The sequence below is a fragment of the Conger conger genome, chromosome 5, assembly GCF_963514075.1.
Source record: "Conger conger chromosome 5, fConCon1.1, whole genome shotgun sequence".
NCBI classification, from domain to species: domain Eukaryota; kingdom Metazoa; phylum Chordata; class Actinopteri; order Anguilliformes; family Congridae; genus Conger; species Conger conger.
The window spans coordinates 27,592,401-27,615,289 of record NC_083764.1 but is presented as its reverse complement, the minus strand read 5'-3'; the positions used below and the strand labels follow the sequence as shown (position 1 = coordinate 27,615,289).

Sequence of the window (22,889 nt, the reverse complement as noted above, 5' to 3'; positions counted from 1 at the left end):
CAAACCTCAATTTGGACGACAGCACATCCGCTATAGTAGAGTGTGTCTGCCTCACTGACATGGAGAATAACGATCAGTAGAAACCAGTTATCATAAATAAAAGGGAACTGTTTTTCCCCTGTAATGTGCAGAGTCAGATAATGTTTTTAAACATCTTCTCTGCATAATTTTACGCTCCACATTCCTCCATATTTTTATCTCTTGGCTAAAAAATGAATTCTGCCTCTACTCTCTGCAACATAGGTATTTATTCCACACTGAAATGTGCTTGTGCGTTTGACGGTTGCGTAAAACATTCTTCTTATTTAAGAGGCTCCCTTATCCAGATCAACTTGCATACCATACTATTTTTCATAGTCGCCACTGTTAAATACTAGCTGGGTGCTTTAATGAAGCAAATCAGGTTAAGTGCATCATTCAAGCCTACAGTCCATTAGCCGTTCCCCATCTGATAATCCGCGCCACTAACGTTTTGGTTACAAATACCTGTTCCTTTCCCATTCCAGCTGCCATCATGTTTTTTAGCTGTCCGTAACAGTAAATGCATCACATTAAATGCCATTCCATTTTTGAAGCACCAATTTATTATTTACCAGGCAAAATTTTGACCAGTAGATGCCAACAAATAAATTATCAAATGAACAAAATTGACTGGGGAGAGTTGATAGATGGGGAGAGTTGATGGAGGTACAATCTCAAAGTGAGATGCAATGAGTGACTTAATCGTACTGTCTACTCAATGACCACTTTATTAGGTATTTATTCGATTTTGTATTTTTTTGTACTTATTGGTGCATGAGCAATGTTCAGGGATGCTCTTCTACATACCACTGTAATGCATGGTTATTTGAGTTGCTGTCACCTTGAATCCATTCTCCTCTGACCTCTCTCAACAAGGCAATTTTGCTCACAGAACTGCCGCTTCCTGGATGTTTTTCTTTTTTTTATATACCATTCGCTGTAAACTGTAGAGACTGTTGTCTATGAAAATTACAGCAGTTTTACTCAAACTCTGACCACCAAATCTGGCACCAAAAATCTGTCCACGGTCAAAGTCACTTACTATAGATTTCTTCCCCTTTCTGAAGTTTGGACTGCACAACAACTATGGCTATGTCTGCATGCTTGTATGCATTGCGTTGCTGTGACATGATGGCTGATTAGATATTAACTTAACCAACTGGTGTACAGGTCTACCTAATACATTGGTCACTGAGGCTAAATGTTCATGCTACCGGAAATGTTACCTGTAGCATGATCTTACCGTAGCTACTGCTAATCCAACTTTCTATGACTGCAACTATACGATATATCATATAAAAAGGCAGGACTTCGACTGGAAGAGCTTCGGTGAATTATCTCATTCTGGCTGAAAACATACTTGAGAGTCAAACCCATAGCAGAGTTAGGTGTTATAGCCACCATACAGTACAACCTATTGCCCAACAAATGTACATAAAATTGTGTTACTTGTCAACAATTTTCTTTTTTGTGCTTTTGATATATTTAGCCTTTTTCTTTTTGAGCTCTGTGTGCATTTTGAGACTATGTGTGTCTTCAGAAGACCAGATGTAGATCTACTCCTGTATATGCACTGGTTAGCTGAAATTGAACAGTATGTTAATGTAGAGATGCTGCTTTTACTCATGACTAGATTCATGAAAGCTTCACTGGACTAATGGAAACTGAACACATGCAACACATACAGTACTTATTGATATAAATATGCTCAGTTTTCAGTTATTGCCAAAAACTGTAGCTTATTGAATGTTTCATTGAGGCTTTCCATGGTTACATTTATTTTCAGTACAAATTTGAAAAAGTTGAATGAAAACATAACCAATTCAATTTAATTCATCAATTAAATTAAATATACAGTGGGCTCCAGAATTATTGGCCTTAAATATGCACAAAAAGTGCTGTAACCTTAAAAAAAACAATAGTTATTGACTTAAGTCCATGCAGAACTTTTCAGAATCATTGATATCCTTGGCATACCCCCCTCTTCAGTTCAGACCGCATGTTTTTCATGAGATTTAAGTCTGGAGACTGAGATGCAGAACACCTATAACTAAGACTCATCTGACCAAAGCACTCTGTGTTCCAGTTATAATTCCAATGAGGTTTGGCAAACTCAAGATGCTTGGTTTTCTTCATTGTGCTCAGTAAGCCTTTGTGCCACCCTTGAGTTTGTTGGTATGGAGGTTCCATTTTATGGGTTTTTTTTTTTTAGAATTGGTGACACCAAGACAAAACCAATCGCTGCTATTCTTAAACTGCGATTATTGGGTTACTTATAGCCTCCCTCAATATCTTCCTTACCATCTGTGGGGATAATTTGCACTTACATCCTCTTCCTGGCAAGTTTGCAACCATTCCATATGTGTTACTCCTTTTTATTATTGCCCTTACAGTGATATCTTCAACCATTTATGTATTTTTTGTACCCATTACCCAACTTGTGATGGTCAATAACCATCTGTGTCCTCTGAATTGACAGTTAATTAGCTTTTCCAATGCTAATGGTTGACTAAGGGATTTGCAAGGATGGAAGGAATGCTTGTTACCTAATTTTTATACTCCACTGAAACAGGAAGTGATATAATGCCACAATATAGTTTCTTTAGACTATATTAATTAAAGTGAAATTGTATTGTTTGATTTTATTTGCAACCTTTGGTTTTCAGAAAAAAAAAAAAATAATTGAAACATGACAGTAAATGTATTGAAATGAAAGTATATTGTTTTCTTGGATGTTTGAACATACAATATAGATCATTATCTCTGTTGTTTATTATATGCAGCCTTATGACTGTAGAATGTGTAACCATATCCTGATATTTCAATTTTCAGGATTTTAAATGTATTATTGTGCAGTACCTATGAATGAATATGGGAAAGGCAATTTGGTCCATAATAACTGTGGCTGGAGTGCAGAATTCTTAAAAGCAAAATGATAAGGTTAAACATTAAGCATAATTGTAAGCAAAAATGGTCCCTCGGGGAGCATAAGAATTTCAATAGAAAATGTGAGAAATATGTGACGCATACACTGGATAATTATATCCAGCTTGCAGCTGGGAAGTTATCTTAACAGGTTCATCGGTTCAGGTTCCCTGCTAATTTTGAATGCCCAATCATATGTGTCGGCTCAAATAATCTCTGCAACAGCCTGTGATTTTGGGAGAATGGCGTCAATAATGGATTCAGCTGCTGCTTGTTTTCTCAGTCAAACACATACACAAGCGTGGGCACACACACACGCGCATACACACACACACACATACACACACTTAGAGGACCACAATGAAAATAAGTCTTTGACTTTTTTCGGTTGTCCTTGATGATTTTTTATGTGTGTACTGTCATTGGAATGGCAAATGGCTGTATGTGTATTTTAAATTGTCAAATAAACTCAATCAATCAATCAATCAATCAATCAATTAATGACCGGACCTTGGACAATACTGTGGTAATGGACATTATTAAACAGAATGTGTCATTTAGAGGTTCGCCCTTTGAAGGTTTTTTTTATTTATTTATTCGAAATTCACACCTTAAAGGGTTAAAGGGCAGAGAGATTCAGGAACTGCCCATTTGATTCTTCTACTGACAATCCGTATGCTGATATGCATTATATTGGGGTAATGATATTGTTTATGTTTTTTAATCAATTTCCTCAGCTGCAAATTGGCTCAACAGTCCAGTAAATACAGGGATCATTTCCTTTCATTTGAAAAGCACAATCGCAGCTGTGGTCTCATCCTATTGACTCAACATACTTCATAAATTTGGATGGGCCTAAAGTAGCACGTGCCCTTTGAAAATGTTGCCATTATTTGCCACTTTTTTATCACTCAGAGAAAAGCCATGCTGAGCCAAGCACTTGCTGTTGGTAGAGCACTAAATTAACTTCCTCAATAGGATGTGCTGTTTGATAAGCCACCTCTGTCACTTGTTTGTGCTGATATAGATAGCAATATTTAGCATGCATCTTTATAGCAGCAGCTACCACTGGAATAGTTCAAACAGTATGGCATTAAGACCTTTAAGAATTCCTAATGTTTTTTGGGAAATAACTTGCACAGGGTTATTCAGTACCTTCTTGGATGCCAGCAAACACATTGTGGCTGCCAGTGGCACCTTCAGGCTGAAGCAGGTTTTGCACGTGCTCATTTCTGCTGCTCCTGCTGACAGTGGCTCAGTCTGTAAACGTGTAGGCAGAGGGCAAATAAATGAAAATGTTTATGCTTAGAACAATAAAGGCAAAAGTCATTTACTAATCGTATGAACCCTTTGAAGAATAGATTTTCAGTGTTCAGTGTTCTTTCAGTTGCCAGTAGTGATTGTGACATCTGCGTTAGAGTGTTCAGTTCACAGCATTCTTATCACATATGTGTGGTCTTAGACCTTTGAGGCCCAAACACATAATTTTCTGTGTGTCTTGAGCTTTTCATATCATCTTGGAGTTTTTGATTTTCTTGTTCAACACTGAAAAAATGGCTATTTTCGTCAAAACGCATATGTTATGATCTAACTGCTATTTTTCCAAGCTGATTCCCCATGTGACAGGATGTATGTTTTCGCATAATTATCGGATGACGTTGCTAAATATAAACCACTGAGCCCACGTACTCTGCCTCATTTAGACTTAGCGAAAAGCCTTTTGACACCTTTTAAGAACCCTGTTGATGTTCTAAATTACTTACTTAATATTATCAGCATAACCATTTCAGTGAAAACTTTAATCTTTGAAAAAATGACATTCATTTCATAATTAATTAGTATTTGGTATGTCCACCTTTTGCTTTAATGGGAACATTCACTCAAGCTGGCAAATGTGTGCAGAACCTGATGATTCAGGTTGTCCCAGCATTATTTTACAATGTTCCAAAGACCAACTTGTTACTTGTTGCTTGGCTTCTGTCAGTCTTCAGGCACCACCATAAATGTCCAATGGGGTTGAGGTCAGGTGATTGTGGATTGTCCAGCACTCCTTGCTCTTCTTTGGTCTTTGAGTAGCTCTTGCAAAGCTTTGAAATAACTTTCATTTGTTACTTCAAAATCCTAAGACTTTCTGGCTATTTCCAGGATTACATGAAAGAAACCCCTCCAGATTTTCGATGTGGTCTCAGACTTTTGGACCCCACTGTACGTCACTATTCTTTGCAAATGTTTCATGGGTGTTTTAGATACTAAACCGGGAAGACTGATGTGTGTGGGCCTTTAAATGGTGATTTAGTCTACCCAGCATCTGCCAGGACTGAGTATCAGCCTCCTGAGTGGAAATACACTCAAGGTTTTGTCTTCTACTTTTCCTTGCCCTTGCTTTGCTCAGGGCCCTCGGTCAAAAATGTCTGAGAAGTGGTCCTTTGTGAGAAGTTTACTGCAAGTAAAATGGAATGGCATTGCATTGAATTAAAAACCTGAGGATATAATGCAGCATTAAAACATGACAACTGCGATAATAATTGAATTCATGTTTAGTTTGAATAGTCTAGGGCATTACCTTAGAAACAGAGAAAGGCATAGACTCATCCAGGTGGATACTTCAGTCTCCGATTGTTTGAAAATGGTTATGCCCGCTCTGGGCACCTGCCCGGAGTGTGAGCCAAACTTTCCTGTGCACCCCCTCCTGGCCCGGAGCTCCAGCCCAAGACCAGCCGTACAACTCCCTCCTGCCACTGCTGATTCAGCTGTAGCACCAAGCCTGTCCCCTTGCCTGACAGTGCCACCCATTGGTGTTCCTGCCATCCCTCAACCTCATCTGTGCTTCAAGTTATTGGACATTTATGTACTTTTATTTAATCTGGTTTTCTGTTTAAAACCATTGTTTCTACAACCCGGTGTCAACCAGCAGATGGGTTCCCCTACTGAGTCAGGTTCTGCTCAAGGTTTCTTCCTGTTTCCAGGGAGTTTTTTTTTTTGCCACTGTTGCCCTAGGCGTACTCTTGGGGCCTGGTTTCTAATTCTGTAAAGCTGCTTTGCGACAAAGTCCCTTTGTAAAAAGCACTATACAAATAAAATTGAATTGAATTGAATTGAATTATGACAATTGCTGAAATTTGCTCCAGCAGTTTTCACAGGAATTAACTGTGTTTTGCTTGTGCGTAGAAATGATGGAGGACAGAGAGATTTACTTTTCAAGACCTGGTCATGAGTAAAAGCAGATTTATATGATGTTATTTATGATCATTTATGAGACTAGTATTTTCTGGTACCTTTTACAGTAAGTACATATTGGGTACATAACACATTGCTAAGATCTTATCAGTATATCGCTATATCCTTGAAAACCAAACCTTTGCTTTTGATATTTGATGAGACCGAAAAATGAAAGAAATCACTCATTGGTTTCCTCTTCAACTGAAAGCACTATTCAATATTGAATATTTAGTCATATCATTCATATCATTACACTTTAATCACAATGATCTTGAGGTTTTCTAGCAGAGTAAAGCAGGTCTAGCCTTCTTGAAAAAGCAAAGGTTTGGTGTAGCTATAGGGTGGTATTAACATGTGTGACCCGCCATTGTTCTCAGGCAAAGGACCAGAGACTCTTTACGCTGGCAGCAAACTCAACGATAACGAGTGGCACGCTGTCCGAGTGGTGCGACGTGGTAAAAATTACAAGCTCACGGTTGACGATGATGTGGCTGAAGGTATTTTCACTTCATATTTATACGTCTCTACGTATAAAATGTTTGTGTTTCTGTCCTCTGTTAAGTTAAATTAGTTGTCCAATTGTTATGTATCTACTTACTGTAGATAATGTGCTCTAAAGGGGAGTCATACCCTGCTGAAAAAAGCAGCTCAAGCTAGGCTTTGAAACAGCTGGTAGCTGGATGACCAGTTCAGACCGGTTCCATTCTCAACATGGTTTGACCAGCTCAAGCTGTGTTTTTAAACAGCTGGTAGCTGGTCATTTCAAGCTGGTCGTAGCTGGGTTTTACTGCAGGTTATGCTGTTACACATTTCCAACTCTCAAGTGCAGGTAAAATAGCTAGCTAATATGCAAAAGGAAGATTCTCAATGTCATGGTTTACATGGCATTCGCCAACTCTTTGTACAGCCTGTACAGATAATTATACAGAGAAGCCTGAATTACATGTTGGGGGCACTGCTCTCTGAACCTTACATGGACATTTACTTTTAAAAGCCCATATGCTGTTCTTCACTCTTGGTCTCAAAGGCCATGGCAACATTGACTATTATATTAATATTATGCGTTTCCTTAGCATTATCTATATGCCTAGCAGCCACAATGTGACTTATACAACTCGTTTTACACATCGTTTAACCACTTCATTATCCATTCATACAGCTGAACATGAGAGTTGTAATTCAAGTTAAGTCATTTGCCAAGCTTACAACAGCAGTACAACATGCACACATGCAGAGGTGGAAGGTCCAGGGGTCAGAAAGTCCTGGCGTGTGTTTATTCCACCCATGAACTGAGCCAGCTGATTTCAGTAATTAGTTCTACCTCCTGGCGGAAGATTTGTGTAAATTTGTGAATCCAAGAGATTGGAACAAAATATCAGGATGGACTTTTACTTTCTGAACCTGGACTTCCCACATATTCATACTTCATACTAGCAACCCTCTGAGTTTCCAGCCCCAGGCCTTAAAATATTACAGTGCTTCGCCATCCCACTGGTAAGCCTGATTTATATTTCGTTGCACAGCCCTTGCAACAAGGAAAACAAGATGTCTCCATGACAATGACTTTCTATGTTCCATATGAACCAATGTTCCCAATAAACATTGTGCTAGAAACATGATGTTATTAAAAACGCGACATATCAAAATTCGACAGGTGTGCAACACTGAGAAAGATATTTCGGTCACACTTCTCAGTTGAAAATGTGTCATATGACGCTTGCCGCAAGGGTTGTGCGACAAAGCGTAAATGAGGCTTCTGCTTCGATTCTCCCCTCCTGCATTCTTCTCTCAATCGTCACGGTAACACTCAACCCCCCCCCCCCCCCCGCTGTCGATGCTCAGGTCAGATGATGGGCGACCACACCCGCCTGGAGTTCCACAACGTGGAGACGGGCATCATGACAGAGCGACGCTACGCGGCACATGTGCCCTCCAGCTTCATCGGCCACCTCCAGGGCCTCCGCTTCAACGGCCTGCTCTACATCGACTTGTGCAAGAACGGCGACATCGACTACTGCGAGCTCAACGCCCGCTTCGGCATGCGCTCCATCATCGCCGACCCCGTCACCTTCCGCACCAGAGGCAGCTACCTCAGCCTGGCCACTCTGCAGGCCTACGCCTCCATGCACCTCTTCTTCCAGTTCAAGACCACCTCGCCCGACGGATTCATCTTCTACAACAGCGGCGACGGCAGTGACTTCATTGCCGTAGAGCTGGTCAAAGGGTGAGCGGGCGGCCATTTTCTAATTCTGAACCCAAGCAGCTGCTGTGTAATCTACTGTTTAATTGATCGATTAAGTCCTGCAAAACATTGAGAGCCAGCATATACAAATGGTGACACCTATCATTGGATCTGTAGGAGACATTTAATAGGAGGTTATTAATGCTGCTTTAACCAACAATAGGAACTTTGTTTCAGGAAGCATTATGAGCGATTCAACATTAAAGATATACTTCATTGTCCCCAATATTACTGTTGCAGAGAGTAAATGAGTGAGAGAGAGAGAGAGAGAGAGAGAGAGAGAGAGAGAGAGAGAGAAAGACAGAGAGAGAGAATGACAGAAAGACTGAGAAAGACAGAGACCTGAGAAAGGGAGAGAGAGAGAGAGAGAGACAGAGGCCGAATACTAGTTTACTTTTCAGTGTGTACAAATAGTATTAGTATGTCTGAAACCATAGCTGCATAAAATAGTCTGCTAAAACTACCAGTGTTCAAATTAAAGAGGTGAAACAGTTGGACCATTAAAATGCAAACTTTTAACTATGCTGAATGGAACATAGTTAAAATCAATTCATATAGTTAACATTTAAAAAAAAAATTCTGTTTTCCTTACACAGTCACATCAACTAGCTACCATCATCAATGCGCACTCTGCATAAAGTGGTTCTATGTTCTATGATGACTTGGTATCTTCGAAAATGCATGTATGCTGAACGAAAGTATAAATATATAGTGTGTAGTGTGCTATTTCAAACGCAGTAGTGACCATTTGCAGAGAAGAGCTATAGAGAGTACAACACACACTGTACTGTAGTGCAGGCATGCCATTGCTTTAATCCACACCTGCCCTCACACCGTAACACAACCATAGGGTCTACAACAGAATGCATCTGACATTTACTGACAATTTCTTATAAAAATCACTGGTATTTCCGTCCATCACTAAGGTCACAGGGGTCACACACACAAGCCATGCCTAAAGACTTGTGGAAAAATGTAATCAGTTTGATATTCTTGCAAGCGTGGCAGTCTAGCTTGGTTTTGAGAGGGCTGTAATTCAGTGCCTGACCGTCTTACATTAAATGGCCATTCGAGACAGCTGCATGCAGCAATCACACAGAAATTGTGGATTTTCTTAAAGGCCCACGCAAATATTTTTTTCTTCATTTTCAGCTTTTCATCTCATGCTGGAACAGTCGATTTGCATTCCATACTGATTCAAGTAAAACAATGGCAATTTTGGTAGAAAATGCAATGCTATTTTTCCGAGCTGTTTGTAAAACAAATTTCCATGTGATATGACATATATTTTTGCATAATTATTGCATGATGTTGCTAAATGTTAACACTGAGAGCTGGCCACAGGAGGCAGAAGGGGATGGGGAATTTGGCTGTAGGGGGAGGGTTAGGAACTTAAAAAAAAACCTACATAATTGCTCTTTGTGATCGTTTCCTGCTGAAAGCAGGAAGAGAACATTGATGCGTGTGGGCCTTTTAAGATCTTAAACTACAAAACCTTGAGTAAAATCCTGTAGCATATTCTAGGTATTGTCTTTGGACTGGCTTCTTAAGGTATTAGTATGGTCAGAGGATGATCATAGTCCATTAGGACTGTCTTTTTTCTGGATAGTTTTAAAATGGCCGGAGGATGTTCCACGGTCACAGGAAGGTCAGGATGCGGTCACACACTTAACTGTCTTCCCACAGCTACATCCACTATGTGTTCGACCTGGGCAACGGCCCCAGCCTGCTGAAGGGGAACAGCGACCGCGCTCTCAACGACAACCAGTGGCATAATGTGGTCATCACCAGAGACAACGGCAACACGCACACGCTGAAGGTGGATGCCAAGTCCGTCAGCCAGGTGGTCAACGGGGCCAAAAACCTGGACCTGAAAGGTGAACCCGCATGCTATTGTGCCATTTTTTCTCCTACACGCTTTCCTTCGGAAATGCCAATTTGCTGCTCAGTTTTCCCTTTCTTCACAGAAGCCCAGCAATGCATGAGACTGTACACTTACTGAGCAGTTTATTAGGTAGGCCTGTACACCAGCTTGTTAATGCAAATATTTAATCAGCCAATCATGTGGCAGCAACTAAATTATTGAAAAAAATATGCAGACATGGGTAAGAGGTTGAGCTGTTTTTCGGACTAAATGTCAGAATGTGGAAGAAATGGTACTTTGACCATGGAATGATTGTTGGTGCCGGACAGGGTGGTTTGAATCTGCTGATATCCTGGGATTTTCATGTACAAGTGCCATGGAGACAGGAAAAGAGAGGGTGTCCCTCCCCCTCTTTCAACTACATAAAATATTGTCCTGGCATTACTTTTTGGTTGGCAGTTGGAATGTGAGTCGTGCATCTAGGTCTGGTGTTCTACATTTCATCCCTAGTCTTTTTGGAATATTGTCTGTTGGTTTTTGAATTCTGGTTTTGCCATTACCTTGGTAGAGACAAGTAGTGGTTTGGTGTTGTCTTTCTTTCATTTATTTTGTGACTATAGCTTGTCTGTAAATGTCTGTAACATTCAATGTTAAGGTAGTTGAACCTTTAGCTTCAGATGTTGAATACTTGCCGTATTTGAAACATACTTTTAATTCTAATCTGGTTGTGAGTTGTACATTTTGATGAAGGTTGATCCAAAAAGTTGCTCTGCCTATCAACACATTCTTCAATTGAATTGATAATTTAGATCAGAATAATTAACAGATACAGTCAAATATATTCATTTTACATGTTGGATAAGTGAGGAGTTTTCTGCGATATGGTCTATGCCTGTAACCACTGGATTCTGTGATATGCTCTATGCCTGTAACGACTGGATTATGTGATATGCTCTATGCCTGTAACTACTGAATTCTATGATATGCTCTATGCCTGGAACCACTGGATTATGTGATATGCTCTATGCCTGTAACTACTGAATTCTATGATATGCTCTATGCCTGGAACCACTGGATTATGTGATATGCTCTATGCCTGCCCCCACGGCCCCCACACACAACACTAATCCTTTTTTTTTAAAGGACCAGAAATAATGGAAGGAATGGAAGAACAAATATTATGCTTGCTGTCTTCATTTTTAACTCTCTAGCTGCTTTCGTACAATGTTTCTCTTTCTTGTCCCCTTGTAAGGTGAGCTCTACGTAGCTGGGCTGGGTCCAGGCATGTACGGCACCCTTCCCAAGCTGGTGGTGTCCAGGGATGGTTTCCAAGGCTGCCTGGCTTCCGTGGACCTCAATGGTCGGCTGCCGGACCTGGTCAACGACGCCATTTTCCGGAGCAGCCAGATCGAGCGTGGCTGTGAAGGTCCGTACGTTCCCCCAACACCGTGACCTCAGAGTTATACAGTTCTGAGTGGTTGTGAGATATTGATCTTCAAATATAACAAAAATGAACGGTATTCAAGCACATACACCTTTTCAAATGTTGCATCTTTTCACACTTTTAAACAGTCTTTTTGTGTACCTTACAGATAGTATATTTAGTGCCCTTTAACCTCCTGAGACCCTCTGTCTTCAAATGAGGATGTTACATTTTGGCTTCCCTGAGCTCTATTTAGTGTTTCTCTTCACATAAGAACATATTTTGAAAATATTTTCACTTAAACTTTTTTGCTCCTGGGTCTCATTTTTGTCAAAAATATCAGTTAGAACCTTATAATGGTCTCAACACTTGTAACACTACTCTGGTGTCGTGATGCTCGCTGACAGAGACCCTTCCTCTTCAGCTTAATGCGGCCCCGCCTCTAGTCTCCCGCCTGCCCGCCCATCAACCCACATTATTCAAACAGCCATCTGGTAATCTATGACAACATGCTATGACAAAATTCTAAACCACTCCTCCTTATCCTCTGTATAAGCTGGAAATAACATAGCCAGAATGAAAACCTCAAATAATGAAAGAAATTCTGCTTGGCTCTAATGTTTTTCATTTATGCAGCACAAAACAACAGACTGTAAGGCAGCAGGATTACGGCAGATGTTCTTGAATGAAAATGTGGTCTTCCTTGTAAATCACTTTAAGAGTTCCTACAGAACAGTGGATAACTCTGTGATGTAGCAGTTTTCATGCAGTCAACCTACGTCACAGAGGCAACATATTTGACATGGGCTTCACTTCATTCATGTAGTGTAGGAAGGTTAAATAGCCACAAGATGGCACTGTTGTTTTAATTTGCACTTACAAAGCTAGCAACACGTTTTAATCATGTTTCAGCCTGAACAAACTCAGGGCTCGCAGCACTCCAAGAGATGCGAGTAGAAATGAGTACATAATGACAGTTTCATATAAATCAGAAAAATGGGACACGATTGACATATCTGCTCTTCTATTATGTCCTGACTAATTAGTTTTTTGGGTGGGGGGATTAGGTAGTGTTAACATGTGATCCATCTATCCATCCACCTATCAATCTATCTGTCTGTCTGTCTATTGAATGTCTTTAGGTCATTTACTACTAGGCCATGTTTTAAAGCATTGCTTTTTTTCTTACTTAATGTTCATTCTGCCAAGCTATTATTTTATTTTATTTTATTAGTTTTATTATTATTTTCTTTTTCCGTAACCGCTGTACCAAGACTTCATTAAAATTTCTGGACTGTATTGAGAGTTCCTCGAGTGGTATGCTGTCCGCCTGTTTAGAACTGCAACTCTTATCAGAGCTGATTGGGAACACGATTAGCACATTAATTAGAAGAAGTGATGGAAATTCAATTTGTACAGCCCATTCCCAGAGCTGATTTAATCAAGGGGCAACAAATAAGAAAGACCACAATGCCAGTCCTTTCTCATCTTTTTGGTTTCAGTCATGATTTTCATCATAATGTATTTGCTTGCCTGTTTTATCTGCTTTCTCTATAATTGATGTTGAGCAGACCAGCTTTTCCACAAATGACTCTGCACATTTACTGCACATTTATTACTTATTATTATTAATTTTTTTGTTATTATTAATCAGTTTTGTATATATGTAGGAGCAAGAATGAAAATAAAACAAGGAAGTGGGACATTGATGTTTCATACGTTTATTATTGAAATGATAATAGATTAAAGTAGGAATCATTCTGTTCAAGTTAAAATGCTCAGAACAACTCCAGTCAGTATACTATGAAGAGAGTAATTAGGTAAACATTTTTGCTATACTCAGAAAAGGAACCCTTTGATTCCATAGAAGAACCCGATCTGGCCAAAATGTCTGGCAGCTTTCACTATGATAGAGGGTTCCATAAAGAACTAAAAATGGTTCCTCTTTGGAGACAAGCCCAACAACCATTTTTTCGGAGAGTATAGGATACTTAACTGTTCCTTTTTCCTCAAAAGAAACAAAATCTGTAGTTAGTATTTGCCATTACTTGTACAACATTTTTAGGTCAACAGTTAAGGAATCACTGTGGTTGGTACAATTATTTGGATTCCATTTTGAAGAGTGCACAAAAAAATATTATGCTCCTCCATAAATCTATACCCCTGTTTTTTCAGTCCGTGCAATATGTAAGCAACATTAAAAAGACATTTCTTCCAAAAGTGAAATGAGGTGTTTTTCCTGAAATGAATCATTGTTTGAGAGAGACCGGTATCACATTACACGATAAATGCACTTTTACTCTATCTAATTTTGTTCACAGTTTCTGTTTCCTTCAGGGCTTGCATAAAAATGCACTTACACTCTTTATTTGCAGTTATCTCTGTATCCTTCTACATCACACTCTCATTTCCACGATTCCTGTGGAAAAGTTTTATTTTCACGCTGGATCTTCTGACTTCCCTCTAAAATGGAAGCGCCGGGATACATGCTGCCAAGGGAGTGTGAATTCACGAACCTTGAAATTGGATGTAATGCTATGTGTTATTAGTCACTAATTAGAACCAATCAAAGTATTTTTTTGGGGTTTTTTTTATGTGGAGAGGAAAAGTTATCTGATTGGTTCACAAGTGGTTTCAGTTAATTCAAAAATATATACACATATTAGAGCAAATATTTTCACCCAGAAGATAGATGTCTTTGATATGACTATAGACCTATTCCTGGCCAGTACAATTCAGTTAAAAGTAGTGGGCGTGAAACTGTTGCAGCGTTTCAGGACAAAAAGTTCAAACAGCTCTGGGGCACGTTAAAATGTCGGAAAATGTCAGAAAACATTAATACATGAATGAAAACAGACTTATCTATCTTGCACAAATGCAACTACGCAAAGTCCTCTTGTTTAAACATCCCCTGTTTGTGCCAGGGTCTCCCTACTATAGGTGAAGACCTGCACTGGTAAGAAAAGGAAATAGGAAGCAAGTGACTGTTCTGTGATTGACCCCTGTGTGAATACCCATGTTATGGGATTCAGTGACCTGACCTGGCCGTATGCCTCTCTAACTTCCATCCAAATGTTTTGTAAATGTTAAGCAAATTTCAATGGTTTCCAACAACTACTGTTTTGTGAATGTTCTGAAGAGGGCACAACAAGATTACATAATCAAAGGACCGCCAGCTGGGGCCAGCCAGAGATCTGGGGGACGGTGTCTATGCCAGCTGGCATTTTTGGGCTTTCTGGAGCATGTGACTTAGGTCCACGACATGTCATCATTTCTTGGAAAAATATGTTTCCATCAGTTTCCATCTTTTTCACATCTTTCTCTCTATTGATATGCCAACTTTTCCACCTCGGCCAAGCGTAACATCTTCGCAATATTTTGGTGTTTTTCGAATTTCAAGTGTTTTCCGCTGCGGCTTTCTTATGCGGCAATACAAATTTTGCACGAAAACGGTTGGATGGAAACCCAACTACTGACCCTCCCACATGCTCCTCCTGACTGAGCTCTCTGCCGCCCCCACCTGGCTGCCGGAGTCATAGCATGCTCCTCTGCCCTCACAGGCCCCAGCACTACCTGCCAGGAGGACTCGTGTGCCAACATGGGGGTCTGCATCCAGCAGTGGGAGAACTTCACCTGCGACTGCTCCATGACGTCCTACGTGGGAACGCAGTGCAACGACCGTGAGTGTTTTCCAACAGGAGGCGCCGTCCTCCCTCGCAGTTCCCCCCTCCCGTTGTTTTGTTTTTACTATTTTCAATGACTTTGCAGTCTGGTTTTCAATGGTTTTTAATAGCTTTGTTATTTGGTTTTTACGGTTTTTAATGGCTTTGTTATTTGGTTTTTACACTTTTTAATGGCTTTGTGGTCTGGTTTTTACGGTTTTTAATGGCTTTGTGGTCTGGTTTTCATGGTTTTCAATGGTTTTGTGATTTGGTTTTTACGGTTTTGAATGGCTTTGTGGTCTGGTTTTCATGGTTTTCAATGGTTTTGTGGTCTGGCTTCCAATGGTTTTTAATGGCTTTGTTATTTGGTTTTTACGCTTTTTAATGGCTTTGTGGTCTGGTTTTTACGGTTTTTAATGGCTTTGTGGTCTGGTTTTCATGGTTTTCAATGGTTTTGTTATTTGGTTTTTACAGTTTTTAATGGCTTTGTGGTCTGGTTTTCATGGTTTTCAATGGTTTTGTGGTCTGGCTTCCAATGGTTTTTAATGGCTTTGTTATTTGGTTTTTACGGTTTTTAATGGCTTTGTGGTCTGGGTTTCATGGTTTTCAATGGTTTTGTGGTCTGGTTTCCAATGGTTTTTAATGGCTTTGTGGTCTGGTTTTCATGGTTTTCAATGGTTTTGTTGTATTGTTTTTACAGGTTTCAATGGCTTTGCAATTTGGCTTTTACGGTTTTCAATGGCTTTGTGGGCTGATTTTTAGTGTTTTTAATAGATTTGTGCTCTGTTTTTGGCTTTGCATTTCGACTTGGTTTTCATGGCTTTTCAGGCATTCACTATGTGCTGCTTCACACTTGGACTGGAGTATGTTATGAGGTGTGTGAAACCATATCCTAGCATATCTTCCTCACTAATATCATTCAACAGAAGAATGGAAGCACCACATATTTCCAAGTATGCACCTGCAGACCACCAAGAGATATGGAGGAGGAAGAGAGGTGTTTGTTTTATCCTTGGTGAATTGAACATCTCTCCCATCACATAGTGAAAAATGACCATGATGGAACAGACTACCAGTATGATCCTCTTGTAGAGACATTCACATTTGTGGTTAATCCACCTTCTACACAGTTAAAAAAAAATATATATTCTGGGGTGGGTAGAGTAAGTGTGTCCATCTCATTTGTATAAAGTGTTCTCTAACCAATCAAGTGCCAGCAGTTTTCCGTTTCATATTGACCCATAACTACAGGACAAACAATTTTCCAAATGGATATCTGATTGACATCTATATATGACATCACTGTAACCTGAAATGAGTGACATCAGGCGGGGTCAGAGCGTGGTGCAGATCGCATTTTTCAAACTTTGTATGCAACAGAATACACTTTTCAACCATTTAAAAAAATATATTTTTTTAAGCTAAAATGATATTTAAGCATAAATGATTAAATATGGGGAGGCGGCACGGATGGTGCAGTGGGTAGCACTGCCGCCTCACAGCAAGGAGGTCCTGGGTTTGAATCCCTGTCGGCCGGGGCCTCTCTGTGCGGAGTTTGCATGTTCTCCCTGTGTCTGCGTGGGTTTCCTCCGCGTCCTCCAGTTTCCTCCCACAGTCCAAAGACATGCAGGTTAGGCTGATTGGAGAGTCTAAATTGAGGTATGAGTGTGTGAGTGAATGGTGTGTGTGCCCTGCGATGGACTGGCGACCTGTCCAGGGTGTATTCCTGCCTTTCGTCCAATGTATGCTGGGATAGGCTCCAGTCCCCCTGCGACCCTGTTCAGGATAAGCGGGTTCAGATAATGGATGGATGGATGGATGGATTAAATATAGGCATGTATTAATGTTTCACTATGAAGTAGGCATACAAACGTTTACACCAAAAACAGTTTGATGTAGGGTGTATCTAATTACCCTTTAAATTATTGGCCACTAGGTGGCAATAGAGTGCTGTTCTGAAGGATTCGGTAAACAAAGCGGCTGCAAATCAGTCACACTGGCAAGAAATCAAACCCTATTCTTATCTCAACATGATGTCACCTCCAATATATTCTTCACATCATTAAAATGTATGTCAGTAATAGAATGTCACTGTTATTAACTGTAGTGTTCCATGCATTAGTGTTAAGAGCACGCCATGTTAGTCACCACGTTCTCACAGCTTTGTGAACTGATGAGACGTGAACAGGACTTATGCAGAAAATTCTAAAAATGGCTGTGAGTAAATTGTAAAGCGGAATAATATTAAATCCATCTAATACAATACCATGCCATCATGAAGCATAAATTGTATTGTATTTTTTCAAAAATAAATAATAATAATGTGAAGAAATTGCAATTGTGCGATTTCTGGTGGCGGTAATCGCGGTCCTGGCAGAGTAATCACTTTCTGACCTACATTCGAAGCCACAGTCTGAATTTCAGAAGCCACTCGGCTGCTTTTCCGAGGCTCTGACGGATCGATTCTCTGCCTCCGCCTGCCATCCTCTTGACATTAGCACATGCACCATGGCCCCCCACTCCCACCACAGTCTTCAAGCAGCCCTTTCCCCTCCATGTAAAGATTACATCTGACTGGCATCTGTGTGCATTCAGTTTGGACTTTAATCCTATGCCTGTGTCTGCACATGACTTAAAAGTGTAGTGTTATTGGTAATGTTCCATTTTCTGCTTCTGTTTAGCAGACCTGGGTCTAGTATGTAACTGTTTTGAAAAGGTCACATTTCTACGTTTTACTGAGCTTGTCTGGTGTATTGGAACCTATGAAATACTCTGCAAAACCCACCTTCAGGTCCTCTTCCTTGGTTTAGTTGCATCAGGCAAGATCAATCAAGCGCAGAAAAGTATTTGAATCCAAAACAATTATGTATTTCACCCAGGTCTGCTTTTCAGCACCGTTTCAAAATTTCAGCAGCAGAGTTTCTTGTTTGTATGTAGGCTATGCAGACACATGCACCGAAATACATTAGAAACTCCAAAATTCCATAATTTTCCAAATGGGTAGTGTGATGTCTTGCATGGCAGCCAATCACCGTCGGTGTGTGAGTGAGAAGCATCAATTGTACAACGCTTTGGATAAAGGTGCTATATAAATGCCAACCATTTAATAATACAACACAGGAAAACAGCCGGAATTAAAAAGACCAAGGGTAGGCATTGTATGTATTGTTCACAATGATAAATTAAATTAAGGCTCACAGCAAAGCTACAAAATAAGAGTAGCCTGCTAAGGAAAAAATAAGGGCACAGCAAAGCACATAATTATGATCAATAAATGATATTCAGATTCCTTTAACCGGTGTATTTTTGCAGCACTTTCATCTCAGTGTTCTGAATGACCTTGACTTTTGATGCTTTTGTTTCTCAGCCATTCTGCGGTATGTACTGTATATTAATCGGATTTTTCCCTTCAAAGCCTCTCAAAGCAGTGTTTCCCCCAGATTTAGTCTCATTAGTATCCTGTTCTTTCCCAGGACTTGTGAACCTTGGGCAGACTGAATAACAGGCTTTGGGCTTGTTGACCTGGCTAATTATTCTGTTTATTCAACTGAATGAGTTCTTAATGATTATCTGTCCCCTCAAAAGGTCACGTTTAGCGTTTGTAAGGAGACAGGAAATGGAGAAATAGAGCATGAGGACCTATCCTCCCTTGCAGAAACACCCACACAAACACGCAGACACACACATAAACACACAGTGACTCAGTCTGTCTTGTCTTCAGTAAGTGAAATGCTTGTTCAATTGGATTCAGGTTGGGTGAATGACCTGGCCAGTCAAGAACATCCCATTGCTTGGCCCGAAGAAAAGCCTTGGTTGCTTTAGCACAGTGATTCTCAACAGGGGGTTAGGGGCCCAAAAGTGGGCTATGGGGGCCTTGAGATTAGTAAATTATTGAAAGCTTTAATCACAAAACACCAAGATATAGGTAATTGAATGTTCATGTAATTTAACCTTTATTTATACAGGCTAGGTTGACTGAACACATTTACAGCAACACCATCTTAATTTCCCCCAAGTAGCCTTACATGCCTGTCTTTGGATTGTGGGAGAAAACCGGAGTACCCAGAGGAAACTAAATTAATAGCACAAGTAATTAACAGTATATGAAATATGATAAATTTTTACTTATTTATATGTCACACTCATATGTTTGCTCTGATCGGGGAATAAGGAAATAAAGAATGATTTTTGCTTTGTAAATATTTGAGGATTACTACAACAGCAAATTTTGAACAATAACTTTTCTGCTTTTATGTGGTTAAATGGAATAAGCTTGACCAGTGGTCCTCACTCACTCACTGGGGTGTGCAGGCTTTTGTTGTTACTCAGCACGTAATTGATCAATTGAAGCACTTAATTACACAGTTAACTCACCTCACTCGGTTTCTTGGGTCTGAATCGGTTGCTGATATTAAGGCAAAAAAAAAACCTGCGCACCCTACGGCTCTCCGGGACCAGGACGGAGGACCAGTGAGTTTGACTAACCGCACTAGAGCGTGTGCAGATGGGATCACAATTATGAAAGGCAGACGGGATGGGAGAGGTTTGGAACCACTGTGAGCATAGCAGGATGTTTGTGGCCATTGTCCCTCTGAGGTTTTGCTGGTCTTGTCTTCTCTTTAAGGTAGTCTACATATTTGTTGTTTAGCCTCTGTATACCACCACATTGGAATTTGAAATAAAACAATTAATATCAGAGTGCTCTAATTTCAGGAAACTTATATCCGTATTGGGTTATCTATGTAGGAATTATAGCCTTTGTAATATGCATTCCCCCCCATTTTAGGGGATCAAATGTACAGTAATTGGACAGTTGTTTTCTTAGCTGTTTCTGACTGGTCAGGTGTATTCAATCACTTCCTTCGTGTTGGTATGAGAAAGCTGTCAGTATTCAGTCTTGATTCTAGGCTTTTGATTGACTTTGGAGTCTGTTATTGATGTTTGTCAACATGAGGACCAGAGTTGTGCAAATGACTGTCAAGGAAGATATTATGAGGCTGAAAAAGAAGGTAGAACAGTCAGGGACAAAAATCATCACAAACATGTGATTTTATGAAGTAAAAATTTGATTGTTCATTTTTACGGATTTCTGAAAACAGTATACAGGAGCTTGTGTGTGGTAGAGAATGATTTGCAGCTGGTTCCGTAGAGGTGAGTACAGGCTTTAGTTTTTGCTTGATAAAGAAAAGACAGTCCAATTGAAAAGTTGACTACAGTGATTACTCTTGTGCTTGCAGCAGCAAGAACACAACTTGTGTTTCACACATTTCTTACTAGTGTGCTCCCTGCACACTAGCTTGTCCTCTCCTACTAGGAGTTATACATTTGTTAGGAATGAAGCCCATTCAGAACCTTTAAATATTTGTGGCTTTGAAAGTAAGGTCGGGATACACCAATTTTTATAATTTTGGGAATCGTTGCTTGCATCACTTGCTTAATTTTTGTATAAGTCTCTTTTTGTAGCTACAGGTAGTGCCAAAAAAGTGGAAACACAAAGAAGAATTATTGTTTAATAGGACATTAGGGAAACATGCTGCCAGAACAGCTTGTACCCACCGTAGCGTAGAATCCACCAGTGTTCAGAATTCTGTAGGAGAGTTGTGGCATTATTGTTCCACAAGGAAATCAAATCGTGCCTTGGGGATGAAGGCGGAGGACACTCTAAGACATCATTTCAAAGTCTCCAACAAATGCTAGATTTTATTCTTGCCAAGTAAAGCAGGGTTCAGATCTGGTTTCAGAGAAGAACGTGGCATTGTTTGGCATTGTTACCATTTGGCAATGGATTTGGATTCAAATGCTTTTCTGTGCTGAATTGGCCTTGCCTGGTGCAACTGAGCCAATTTTCTCCCAGGTAAGAAAGATTGTGACATGGGATGAAGGCGCTTGCTCAGAACCATAAAGTAGTCATTAGCATTTAACTTTGCTTCTAAGGAGATGAGTGCACAAAACCACATCTGGAAAATTACATTACATTACTAATTTATGAAAGAGCCAGAATGCTTTACTGCTGGAATCAAGCACACTACGCATGTTCCCCTTTAAACCTGTACCACAAACCTGTACTGTCTTTCATGAGAACATGGTGCAGTATGATTCATCTGACCATCTCACCTTTCTCTACTTCTCAGTAGTCTACTGTGCTCATTTGCACCACTTTACTCACAAATGTGCATTTCTGGGTGTAATAAGTGGTCTGTGCATTTAACCCTACCATGCCATCCTCATCCTGCATTGTAGGGTTCTTCATGAACCATTCTTCATGAAACTATACTAAATATTTCATGCAACCATATACTAAAATTTGAAGTTGATTGATTTAGAGTCACTTGCCTTTTTATCTCTGCGCCTTGAAACAATACATGGACATCACGGTCTAGGAGTACTTGCTTAATTGATGATGTCTTTTATGGTCTTATACACCGTTCCTTATGAAACATCAGCAAGCTGAGCTGTCTTCATCACTGAAGTTCCTATCAAATGTGCCCCAACAATCTGCCCACTTTCAAATTCACTGCAGCCTCATCTTCTTGCTATGTTAGCCATAATTACAAGAAACCAGGCCTGTACGGCATTTTGAACATGTCTGTCTGCATGATAGGCCCAAGTCTAGAGCAGCGCTACTCAACTCCACGTCCAGCAGGCCGCAGTGTCTGCAGGCATTTGCTTCAACCGTGCGCTACACCACCTGATTTCACAAATTAGTCAGAACTGAAAAACAGATACTGTGGTCCATGTTAAGGTCCATGACTAGGACCTGCAAGGTCGTTGGCTCGATCCCCGGTGTAGATCTGCACAGCCGTTGGACCCTTGAGCAAGGCCCTTAACCCTGCGTTGCTCCAGGGGAGGATTGTCTCCTGCTTAGTCTAATCAACTGTATGTCGCTCTGGATAAGAGCGCCTGCCAAATGCCGTTAATGTAATGGAGTGGGAAGTATTATCCTTCAAAATACTCTCCGTCCCTCAATTATTCACTACTATCCATTACCTTTGTACTGTATACTCTATATGTGCTTCATGAGAAAAAAATACAAAGGATTTTCATGTGTGCAGTAAAATTAATTAGACAATGCACAATGACAGGGATTTTTGTTAGATATTACAATATTCATTGAAGTTCGTACATTATTCAATGTACATTTGTTACCCGCTGTATAACATAACTACTGGATAAAGTTATAAGTTATTATGCTATCCATAAAACGTTATTACATTATCCATTCAACAAGTTTATTGCATATTCAGGGAGTTATTACATTATTCATTGTAAAGTTGTTACCAACCGTGTAACATATTTCACTTAAAGATAATAAGTGTCACTTTTCCTCAGCTTATTTTAAATTAAAGTCTTTGTGAGCTTTGAACCAGAATAATAATAAATAACAATTCATATGGGTGAGTCTAATACTGAATATTATATCCATCTACAGTAGGAGCCAGTGCCTGAGCCACTGTAAACAAGACTTTGTTTTAACAATATGTAATCGCTGAATGAATACTTTATGAATGATGAAATATGCCCTTTCCCATTTAT

At 39.9% G+C, this 22,889-nt stretch overlaps 1 protein-coding gene across 1 annotated transcript in view; it reads left to right on the top strand.

Moving 5' to 3' along the window:
• LOC133128076 (neurexin-3a-like) overlaps positions 1-22,889 on the top strand; it is a 396,336-nt gene that overhangs the window by 147,919 nt on the left and 225,528 nt on the right. Inside the window, exons 13-17 of the mRNA XM_061241322.1 lie at positions 6,543-6,662; positions 8,008-8,389; positions 10,094-10,284; positions 11,524-11,697; positions 15,255-15,374. Coding sequence (XP_061097306.1) covers positions 6,543-6,662; positions 8,008-8,389; positions 10,094-10,284; positions 11,524-11,697; positions 15,255-15,374 — 987 coding nt within the window. The remainder of the gene's footprint in view (positions 1-6,542; positions 6,663-8,007; positions 8,390-10,093; positions 10,285-11,523; positions 11,698-15,254; positions 15,375-22,889) is intronic.